Genomic DNA, 12,500 nt, shown 5'->3' on the forward strand with positions numbered 1-12,500 from the left:
GCTGAAGGTCAACAAGATGCAGAAACGCTGTGGTCTTCTCAAGCTCGTGCTTAGACCCATAGAACTTCGACTTTAGTGTAGTCCTCTCGGACCAAAATGGTCGCCCTTTTCTCATTAGGCTTCTAACGAAATCGGGCCGAACGAGACGCCGAACGCCGAACCCGAACGGATATAGCCTTCTCACGTGACCATGAACGAGATCTGGATAGTGAAGACTCTCAAGCGGTATGCAGCATCGGATCTAAGGTCACGTGATAGAGGATAGCTTGGGTTGCTGTTGGCTTGTGTTAGGGGAGGGGCAAGGTCAGTGTCATTCAATAGTATATAATTGTGCATGTGGCGCTCTATACAGAGAGAAAATTATAAATTGATTACGGGGGAAGGTGGGGGGAGGGGGGAGGGGGGGGGGTTGACCCACAAACGATCGAGGTGTTGCGCTTCGGGTAGACCATGATACGAAATCAAAGAGAAAAGGCCGCTGGTACTTGGATGGTGGAAATGGTTGGGGGTGGGGGGGGGGGGGGTAGTGACAATCAGCATGGGATGTATATATTAACATTAATAATATAGGCAATAGATGATCAGGGATGTGTATTGTTTGTGTATTGTTTGTATATGTTTGTGTGTGTGTTTGTATGTGTGTGTGCGCGCGCGCGTGTGTGTGTGAAAGGGATTACACAAAAACACCTTTCTCTGTAGCTTCCAAATGATTACGTATACGATAAAATTGAAAACCACATTGTTTGAATCAGCTTGCAAAAAGGAGAACATTTATCTTTGTTTCACAAAAATAGGTTTAGAAATATAAAAATGTTCTAGTAGATTGATTTTGAAAAAAATATTGCTCAATTCTTTAAAATTTAATGATAGTTTCTTTATTTTCCGGTCGATATTCTTGATTTATCTCTCATTTTTCAATTCTCAATGCGACGAGCACACTGATGTATCTCGTGTGATTCAAATGCGTTGTTTGTTTTATATATATATATATATATATATATATATATATATATATATATATATATATATATATATATATACTGAGAGTCCTGCCTCACTAATTAATTCCTGAGCGTTGAGATGGTGACGCAACTATTACATAAAAGACCTTACAGTCGAGTCGGCAGGGCTTTTGGGTTACACAACCACTATTTACCCATCGGTCAGCGGTACTCTTTGATGTATACAACACTCACCGCCCGCCTTTACGCAAAGCCGCCTGCCCATAAATCAAGAGATGGTCTCCTAACTGTTCACAAGCGAACTGTCAAACGAGCAATCGATGATTGGATAAGAATCTCAAGATCTCATATAATAAGGTAAGTTTTGAAGAGGTGATATCCCCCAACCCGTCGTCGGACAGAACTTTCATTGCGTTATATCATATAAGCTCCGCCTCCTCTTTCTATTCGAGATTAGACGAGAGGACGCGAGAAAAAATTGAACACGTGATCGGTAAGTCGATCGGTCGGCCTGCTTCGGCTTACAACTATAACTCCGTAATGTACTTTGTACAGTCCTGTGAAATATAATGTATGGATGGCATCCTGCTTCCCCTCTCCACATTTACAAATGTCTGTTTCTCCAATCTTAACTCTCTCATTGCCGATCTTTTTCATGATTATCCATCAAAATTCAAACCCATCTAACATAACAATTGATGTTAAGCCTTTACTCAAAAGAATTAAATACATGTACATCGCAGAATTAAGTTGTTATCACTATTTATTTTTTTTAATCTTCAAATTTTGTGATTACAAAAGAAAACTGAATGGGATAAAGGTTGGTGAAATCGTAACAAATGTGACGATTTTCCTGTAGTTGGCAAGGAAAGGGTTAAATGTTTTGAACATGTGGTGTCGCATTCTATTTTTAGCAAAATGCAAATTAGTTCAACCAAGCGCAAGTTGTTGAAGATCCTATTATAATTTTGATATTCTGTTATTATTACTTTTTTTTTTTAATTGAGATTTTATATAGTGCAATATCCACTAAACGTGCTCAAAGCGCTTTACAAATGGGTCCCTGGCCAACAGCAAAAACTTAACATGTAGGACAAGACATGACGTCTTTGTGCGATATTACAATTTTACGGACAGGGACAACCCTGTAAACGGCCAGGTACTCATTTTATACCCGAGTACAGTGAGATAATATGAGTAAAGAGCCCTTTCCAAAACTCAACTATGCGTCGAGCGAGTATCCGAAAGCGAGTATCATACTACAAGACCACATAGCCGCACAGATGTATTTCTGGTTATATATTCGTATTATTTGATTGTATTTTATTAATGTGAGAGTGTGCATGCCTGCATTAGGCATAACATTATTTTTATTTCAATCAAATATTATCTATATGGATAAGCATGGACGTGACTTTTGTTTTCTGTTTTAAATACTATTTAGACACTGTTGGTCATGAATATCTGTTTTGTTTTGTTTTTCTTCACCAGATTTAAATGACATGCCCATCGTGGTTCGAATCCCTGAAGGTGCAACGTCCATAGAAATCGTCAAGTATGGCAGAAAGATGAACTCTCTAGGTGGGAAATGTGCACATAATATTTGAAAAAAAAAAAGATTAATAAAATTTGAGCTTTTATATAGGGCAATATCCACTAAACGTGCTCAAAGCCGTTAACAAGAGGTCCCTGGTGAACAGCAACACTTAACATGTTAGGCGATATTACATTTTTTTTCGGATAGTGACAACACTGTTAACGGCAATATCCACTAAACGTGCTTAAAGCGCTTAACAAGGGGTCCCTGGTGAGCAGCAACATTTAACATGTTAGGCGATATTACATTTTTTTCAGACAGCCACAACACTGTTAACGGCCTGGTACTCATTTTACACCTGAATACGGTGAGAGAATGTGAGTAAAGAGCCTTTTCCAAGGACTCAACTATGCGCTGTGCGAGGCTCGAACCCAGGACCTTCCGATCCGAAGGCGAGTGTCATATCACAAGACCACACAGCCGCAAAAGGTCTGGTAACGGAAAGGAATTATGGGACGGATTTTAAAATGTTGTAACGGACAATTTCTATTTTTGCTTTGGTTTGAGAGTATTTAATTCGCTTTACAACAATCAGCCCATAACACTTTGGGTTATCAGATCTGCAAATAAGTACAGGTCGCTTTATTTGTTTTTGTAACTTTCAGCTTAAAATTTTACATTTGATGTAGCCTACGTGTCCACAATGAATGAATAAATAAATACTACTTCAAAGTTGTAAAGCGCTTTGAGCACGTTTAGGGGATTTTACGCTATATAAAAGCTCAAGTTTTTTTGAGTTTTTAAATTATTTTTGTTGTTGTTTTTTTTTTTCTTACTATTTACTACTACTAAATGATGCTTCCCGCTTCCTATTCATCCGATCGGGATGCCCCGTCTGTCACTATAATCATTTTTGCTTTTGTCTGTTTGTTTTTGTTTGTTTGTTTTTATCTGTGTCACAATCTGATTACCATAACACTAGATAGAAATTATAAATTCATTTTTTCCCCCCTCAAATTTCTAAAACGTCTTTGACAACGCCGCTGCATCTACCCTTCTAGCTATATCAGGGACGGCTGGTAATAATGGGCAGGGTGGGCAAATACCAGCCTGTTTTTTTTCAAGTTATAAGTTGTATTACCAGGTCCGAAATAATCAAATTTAAATTAGATAATTTCAAAAGTTACTACTTAAACTTGATACTTCATACTGAAATCAATTTGGGTGTATTTTTGATAGATTGCGAATCACCCTGCCCCCCGTAATGCATAAACCAGGATACGCTCCTGTTCTTTTTATCACCCCCCCCCCCCCCCACCACTCCACTCCACTCCGCCCACATCGTCATCTCATCGTCACGTCGCCTGACGGTGAACTAACTCCGATTTTTGCTGTCTGGCCTCTCTAGTACTAGGTCGGGCTAATTCAAATGAGCCCACCTTAATAACCAGTGAACACTGAATAGAGCTTTTGGCAAACGAACTTTTTCTTATTTATTGCCTTACTTGTGCTGGTACCATTGATGTAATGACTTTGGGAAGGTTCCAGTATTGAATTAAATTTATTAACTTACTAATACTATATCAATTTAGTATTAATTTGTGTTGTTTTTATATATTTTTTTATCCATTTAAATTATTTCTTTATTTTTTTCTCGTTTTCTTTAGTACTTCTCAAAACTCATTTATTTAAATTGTTTTCTTTTTGTTTTTTGTTTGTTTTTTGTTTTTGTTTTTTAACAAATTAATTTGTTAGTTCTTTTTTTTAAATTATTATTCTTAAACTAATTACCGCTGTATTTTTATTGCCAGACTAAATAATTTTGCAAAACAATGCAATTTTCTATTGTATTCCCTCTAATAAAATAAAACACTTTTATTCAAAAGTCACGACTAAATAAATATATAAAATACAACCACCATTTTGGTTTTCTCAACAATTGAATTAGTATACGAGAAATACTCTTCTGAGTAAGGAGAGAGTTGAATTCTAAGTTATAGAGGAAATAAATACGTTTAAAGGAAGGGTGGGCAGATTTCGTACTTGCCCGTCCTGAAGCAAATACATACTACATAAGATGGTTCGCGATGAAGAGGCGGGAAGCTAGGGGTTGGTTGGGGAAGGAGTAAAGATAACACGGTCGTTAGTGTGATAGTATAACGAATGCATGAGGAGAGATTAGTAACATTCTTTTGTCTTAATTTTATTGTGTGAATTATTGGCGAAAGCCTAAGATTAAATAAACTTTGTAATATCGTATGGTGGTAACCATCATTGTCGACGACATCGTCGTTGTCATCATCATCATCATCATCCCCATCATCATCATCATCATCATCATCATCATTAACAACAACAACAACAACAACAACAACAACAACAACAACAATATTAACAACAAGTACAACAATAGCAATAAAAACAATATCAACATCATCATACAATTTCCGTCATCGTCTCCACAACTATCATTCTAACCAACAGCACCACCAAAACCACTATCATAATTACATCCTCCCTCACCGCCTCGTCTTCCTCCTCCTCCTCCACCACCACCACCACCGCTACCACTATTCCAACCACTACCACCACCGGCACAATCATTCTAACCACCAAGACAGCAGTAAAAATGATGCAATTTCAGCTCTGAATGAAACTCGAGTCATATCGCTGTTGTTGCTTCTCGATGAAAACTTTAAGGTTACTACATACTACTGAAAACCAGTAAAATCTCGCCGTTGAGGGATTAAAGCATCTCTTTAATTTTTCGAGTGAATGAAATGGACTTCTGTTGTCAAGGTGTTGTCGCATTATGTCTCGTCGCTTTATTTTTTAGTTGTATTCTCTTTCGTGATTACTTTTTGATTACGTTTGGAATAATTAAAATTTACTGGTATTGTCATTTCATTGTGAATGTGATTATTTGTGGTTGAAATATTTTTTTTTAAAGGTGAAAAAAAAAATTATAATTTAAAAAAAAAAAAAAAATAAAATATATATATATGTATATATATATATATATATATATATATATATATATATATATATATATATATATATATATATATATATATGACGGATCATCTTTTCCCCACCACTGTAAATAGGCTAGAACCGCCACTGAGCTATATATCATTATAGTCAGCGTGGCTCAGCGGTACGGTATTTGCTTCGGACCCGAAAGGTACCAAGTTCGATCACCCGCCGCTGCGTTGTGTGGCCTTGAACAAGTCACCTTGCCCTAGCTCAATTTGCGGCGCTGCACTGCGACTGATGCTTGGGTTATTCCAGTCTTCCCTCGAGACAAATTTCCCCTATGGGATGAATAAAGGGAATTGTGTTTATTTATATATATATATATATATATATATATATATATATATATATATATATATATAAAATTTATTATTCATCGAATGCTAAATTGTATATTAACTCCGTTTTTTTGGGTTTGATTATCAACCTTTCAGCCCTCGTCGATTCATCCAATCGTTTCATCATCAACGAGAAGGGTTGGCCCAGCAAGGAAGGGAAATACAAAATTGACGGGATCACCTGGATATACAAACAACGGATGAACCAGGAGTCGATGACGTCACGAGGGCCTATAGTGGCTCCCACCACTATCAGGGTAGGACATGTGTAAATAGAATAAGATTGTGCAATTAAACATATATGAAACCTGTTTTAACAATCTCATCTCAATAGAGTAATTACTGACGACATGTACATAAAAAAAGTAGTCCTTCAGAGCCATTAGACCCAGGGATCCGGAGTTTATCCTGGTTTCTATAGCGTGAAACGAACAATAGCTATTGCTTGTTATCCTTTGGATAGGACGCTAGTCTATCGCAAAGTACTTCCGCCAGATCTAACAAACCCAGCTACCCATTCATTGCTGAGTAGACAGGGGGAGGGGGGTCATAAGAAAAAATCTCGACTGCACTCGGGGTCGATCTCTGTCCCTTTGCGTGTGAAGCGAGTGCTCTGCCAACTGAGCTTTTGGGACCCCCGACATATACATATTTAAAAGAAAAAAAAATACTATGGATACTCTCTTGATTAAAAAAAAATTACGCCCTTCCGCCACTGCATCATAAGATACCGTCGCCTAGGCATTCCATGAAAGAATATAGATAATCCATTAAACAGGATGTCTTGTGTCAACAGGAATCACCCATTTTGTCCAAGTGAGCAAATTGGGGAAAAATAATATTGCCCAAGGAAAAATGAGAAAGTGCCTGAAGCAGGGCTTGAACCCGGGATCTTCAATACAATGCCTTAACCACTCGGCCACTTCGCCCCCTTGATTGGGCATCTTTAAATGTGTCAGTGTTGCTGAGACGTTTGACACCAACGAGTAGATTATTCCATGTGTGGAACCTATTTAGGAACAATGATTACAACTGACACAACACATTTGATTTGTTGGCCTCCGTCTGTTTGGGAATACAGCGGCGTCTGGCGCCTGGTACAATAAATAATAAATAAAATAATAAAAAATTACCTTTATTCATACCATATGGGAAATTTGTCTCCAGGGTCTATTCCAAGGAAAGACTGGAATAACCCAGGCATCAGCATCAGTCCAGCGCCGCAAATTGAGCTAGGGCGAGGTGAATTGCTCAAGGCCACACAGCGCAGCGGCGGGTGATCGAACTCGGTACCTTTCGGGTACGAAACAAGGACCGTACCGCTGAGCCACGCTGTCCCCTATACGTTTAGTTAAAAAAAAAACCCACAACATCCGCCAGCCGGGTCAACATACCAACACAGAAAACCATGTGGAACCTTAAACTTTTATATAATCAGACTCAGCGGCGTGGCGTATTGACGGCATATGGTGGTGCCGTGATTAGAAGAAGAAAAAAATGTCTAAAACAGTGAACACGATTAAGAGGAGAGAGCACATGTTGAAAACTCTCTTTTTTGGAAGGGTGGGGGGAGGGTCGATTGTTTCTACGAGTGGACAAAACTCACAAAAACAAATAATTCATGAAAACAAGCCACAACACTGAGATACAAGTCCCGTGTGAAAAGGTCTTTGTAATTATTCTTTATCCACCATTTAAAGGATTGGATTTGGTAGATAATGCAATCAATATGTGATAAATGTAAATCAAAAGAGAAAAGAAACCTATGACAGAAATTACTTACTTTGAGTACTTGTAAAGAAAATCTGCAAATCTTTTTATAATTTGTTTATTGAAATCTGGAATGGCATCTATTTCAGCTTTGTGAATTGACAGAATCATTAACGAATTTAACCGCTCCTGTTTCATTGAATTTCGCAAGAAATTTTTCACTTTTTTAAGGGTGCTAAAACAACGTTCAGGAGGTCAAGAAATACGATGGAAGTGGTTAAGGTCACTATAGCCTATAGATGTCCATGATTTGTCAGTGTTTGTTGTATCTGTAAAAAGTAGACAATAAAAGCAAAAGAAACGTTGTTTTTTTTTTCTAAACTAACTGTGAGCCATTCATGTATGTCGTACCATGTCACCGAAAAAGAGCGTTTTCTAGATTTCCACACCTGTGTTAAATCAAAATCAGTTGGTTGGTGAGGAACTAGTCTTTTTATTTCTAATTTGCCATCTAGTATCCCAAACGGTCGGTGAAGCAAAGACTCAACTTGATTCATTGCAATCCAATGTTTAACAAAACAAAACTTCAAAGTATATCTCAAATAATGGAAATCAGTGGAATACGATTAATGATTGCACAAATAAAAGGTAGATTCAGATCTTAAAGCATCACAAAGAAAAAATCACTCCACTTAAGTACTTAAGAAATCAAAAAACACACCAAAGTATAACTGTTGACAATCTTCGCTTTCTTTCTCTGACTGACACAAATACACACGCACAAACACACACACATACACACACACCCACCCACACAAATAAACACTCATACACACGTAACCATCAACTCGGCACTACAAGCAAGAAAAATGTTGGTAAATTCGTCCACAATGCTTCGTTGCAAAGAATTACTTTATTCAATAATCGTGAATAAGAGGTGGGGGGGGGGGGGGATTTTGATATATCATATTTTTAAGCTTTATGTTGTTTTTCTTTGCTACTTACAAATAAACTTGACAATGATCAGTGATTTTGACAGTTAATGTAATATTTTGGATGGACGAAGTTACCCTAATTATGAAGTAAATGAAATGGTGCAACATTGGCGCATCCCTCCAGTCCAACGGTGGAGCTCTCAGATCCTGGCACAAGTTGAGGGTTTTTCCACTATTTGAGGATAGTATAATTCGACCCAGTTTCTCGCTCAATCAGCTGTAGCGATACTAATAGATAGAGCGTTAACTGGAGCTTGGATTGCTTTGCACCACGGTGTTGATTCCCTCACTAATTCGCGCAGTGATGTCACCAACACACGAGTCGGCGCAGTGTGTGATTCGGAATCTTGAAAAGAGTGGAGACTAAAAAGGCAGTATGTTGTTGGCGAGTTGGCGAAAGACAGTGGAGATAAAATTTCTGTTTTATTTTTATTTAAATTATGCTGTTAATGATCTTTTAAAGATTGGTGTGGTGCCTGGCACCATTCGATCCAATGGCCCCACGCCACTGATCAGACTATAAACGTTCAAGGTTACACATAGTTTGGTGTTGGTCCGTTATACGAGCTTCTTAGCTATATAGTATTCGCTTGGCTAAGGAGCTCACAACATTGCCACCCGGAAGTATAACGGACCAACCACAAAACTATGTTAACCATGAACTTTAATAGTCTGGATAATACAGTTAAGTGAGAATTACTCATAAACGCGAATGGCAAAAAACAACAACAAAGACCCGAGTGACGTCATCCTCATTCTATCTAGAGATGGAGGGATATTATAAATTGATAACATGACTGATTAGTTTGTATTGTATTTAATTTGACTTCATGTGCTGCTATGTGGTCTAGTGGTATGACCCTTGGCTTCAGATCGGAAGGTCCTGGGTTCGAGTCCCGATTTGAGCGGCGCATGGCTCTTTACTCATATTCTCTATCCGTACTCAGGTGTAAAATGAGTACCTGGCCGTTAACAGCGTTACCTTTGTCCGAAAATAAAATGTACCGTCTAATAGGCGTCACGTCCTAACAGGTTAATGTTGTGGTTGACTGGGGACCAATTGTAAAGCGCTTTGAGCATGTTTAGTGGATAATGCGCTACATGGAAGCTCATTTTAAAATTGTTCTCTTTAGATAAAATTACGTATGTATTGTCGCCATATATATATATATATATATATATATATATATATATATATTTAACCCTTTGACCGTTTCAGTTGACCACTAAGCTTTTCAGACAAGTTGTCCACTATTCCCTCTGGCTTCCAAATGGAAAGAACTTGGTGTCAGAAAATTACATTGATGGAAATTCTATCAACCCGTCCCGAGTGGAATATGAACCGGGTATTCCCTTGACCTCAATGGATACGGATTTCAACGAACCTCTCCAGATACAAAATAAACCACAACTGCCCAGCTCGACAACATTCGATGAGTCATTAGTAAACGTTCAACGAAATTCTAACACTGGTAATTCCGATTGGATGACAAATGAACGAGAACCTTTGGATATTAAAAGTTTTGATAAATCAACACAGATACAGATTGAATCCCATCCGTCTCATATACGAAATTTTAATGAGCCTATTAATATTGAGAATGAAGCAAGACCGACGTTTAACGTAAAAGGCACAAAAACTATAATAATTGAGGTAGAAAATGAACCAGAATCAACTCTGGACCAATCTGGTACCAAAACCTTACAACTGGAAGATGATAAAAGGCCCACATATTTTGATTCGTAAGTAAAAGATTTATTTGTACCTTTGTTACATTTTCGGACAATTTTAGTCGATATGAAACACATTTTTGGAGAAGACACGGGTGCAGAATAGTAGTAGTAGTAGTAGGAGTAGTCCTTCAGAGCCATTTGGGCCCATGGAGCCGGAGTTCATCCCGGTTTCTATAGCGTGAAACGGACAATAGCAATTGCTTGCAATCCTTTGGATAGGACGCCAATTTATCGCAACGTACTTTCCGCCAAATCTAACAGACTCAGCTACCCATTCACTGCTGGATGGACAGGGGGGGGGGCGGTGAGGGGTCCGAAAAAATCTCGACTGCACCTAGGATCGATCTTGGTCCCTTTGCGTGTGAAGCGGGTGCTCTACCAAATGAGCTATCTCCCTCCCTCCCCACAGGTGCAGTAAAACATCCGAAAAGTCGAGAATGTTACTCTGTCAGGCAAAACGGAAATAAAATTCAATTTTAAAAATCAGGGAAGAAAATTATGTTTCTTTTAGACTAGAAAATAAGATACCATCACTTTAAAACCAAAAGATCAATTACACAAGGAATGTATCCAGTCCTCCAAAAGAGTGGTTTTACACTTTCAATGAGATGGTGACCAGTTTGTTGACATCACACTTTTTTTGTGTGTATTTCAGGTCATCAATCGACAAAACCCTCGGACCTGCAGACAACGACAGCAACATTTGGAATTTCGTGGAATCGGAGCTCAAGAAACAGGGTGAGGATTATATTTGGGAACTTGTGGAATGGCAGCTGCAGTTGAGTAGGGAGGAGGCGATTTGGGAATTGGTTGAAGAAGAACTCCGAAGCATCGGGGAGGACGCTATTTGGAGGCTTGTAGAAGACGGATTGCAACGACTGCACGACAAGAATGGGCATAAACCGTCACCGACTATCAAGGAAACGCTGGAATCGATACATCCAAAACATACAACCGATAATCGAATTGAGAAAGAACCGGATGTTGTAGTCATTTCTGAAAAAGGAAGAAGCGAGATTGTCGATGCCGTAGACAAGGACAGGGAGATAACCACAGACAAGGGCGATAACTCAATTGAATTCCGCAAGTCTGACGGAGAGGCAGAGGATAACAGAACTAGGAGAATTAATGTATCGCTTAGAGAATTACCGTTGAAAGGTATTTGGTTAGACGAATACACACGTCTGTAACACACAACATACTACCCTGGACGTGGCTAATTCGGATTTCTAACCAAGAATAATACTCGACACGTATTTACTCTTGGCTTTTCTGCAGTGCTCTGAAAAAAAAATTAAAAAAAAATTACAATATATATTTAAAATCTTGACCAGAAAAATCGTCATTCAAATATCGATCGATTAAAATGACCCTCATCTTCCAAAAATACTCTCAAACCCGGGACTCCACGGAAGTCCCAGGTTTGAGAGCTTTTTGGAAGATGAGGGTCATTTAATTCGATCGATATTTGAAGGACAAGTTTTCTGGCCAAGATTTTAACTCTCTCCTCACCGGCCAGTTTCAGAATTTTCCCCAAAACTTCACATCCGCCCAATACAATACAAAAATAGATTTTTCTTACTCAAACAGAAAACCAACAAGTACATTCTATGCATATAAGTGTCATGTTTGTTTGGCTATAAAAATATTTTTCATCAAAGTTTATGAGAAACAAAAACAATCAGGTGAGGTGGTTGCATCGAAACGAATGTGACGATTTTCCTGTAGTTGGTAAGGAGAGGGTTAAATACGTTTTTTTTTCATTGCATATCAGTATTGGGACTCTATCTAAGTTGACATTTTAACATTCCTATGTAAGCTAACACCACCTGTATCTGTCATTATCATATAATATTGCCATATATCCACTCTTCGATGCAAGACTGCAAATATGGATAAATCGTGCCAAAAACGGTTTTATGTCATGTCAGTTTGAGCCAGATTCTTCCATTCTGAAGGCGAGTGTCATATCATTAGTTTAAAAAAAAAACCAAAAACAACTTGAGCTTGTATGTAGCGCAATATCCACTAAATGTGCTCAAACCGCTTTACAAAGGGCCCCCGACCAACAGCAACACGAATATAGGACTAGACATAATGCTTGTTGGGCGATATTACATTTCCCCCCTCATAGAAACAATACTATTAACGATTAGGTACTCATTTGACCCTTGAGTGTGGTGAGAGA

General features: G+C 38.3%; 1 protein-coding gene across 1 annotated transcript in view; it reads left to right on the forward strand.

Annotated features, from left to right (window-relative positions):
• Positions 1 to 12,500, forward strand: part of LOC144963948 (uncharacterized) — a 27,017-nt gene that overhangs the window by 8,410 nt on the left and 6,107 nt on the right. The window contains exons 6-9 of the mRNA XM_078897890.1: positions 2,454 to 2,543; positions 5,970 to 6,130; positions 9,798 to 10,321; positions 10,968 to 11,050. Of these exons, the coding sequence (XP_078754016.1) occupies positions 2,454 to 2,543; positions 5,970 to 6,130; positions 9,798 to 10,321; positions 10,968 to 11,050 (858 nt within the window). The remainder of the gene's footprint in view (positions 1 to 2,453; positions 2,544 to 5,969; positions 6,131 to 9,797; positions 10,322 to 10,967; positions 11,051 to 12,500) is intronic.

Source organism: Berghia stephanieae, chromosome 2, assembly GCF_034508935.2.
Source record: "Berghia stephanieae isolate SIO BIC M18660-M18661 chromosome 2, UCSD_Bste_1.3, whole genome shotgun sequence".
In the NCBI taxonomy this organism is placed as follows: Eukaryota; Metazoa; Mollusca; class Gastropoda; order Nudibranchia; family Aeolidiidae; genus Berghia; species Berghia stephanieae.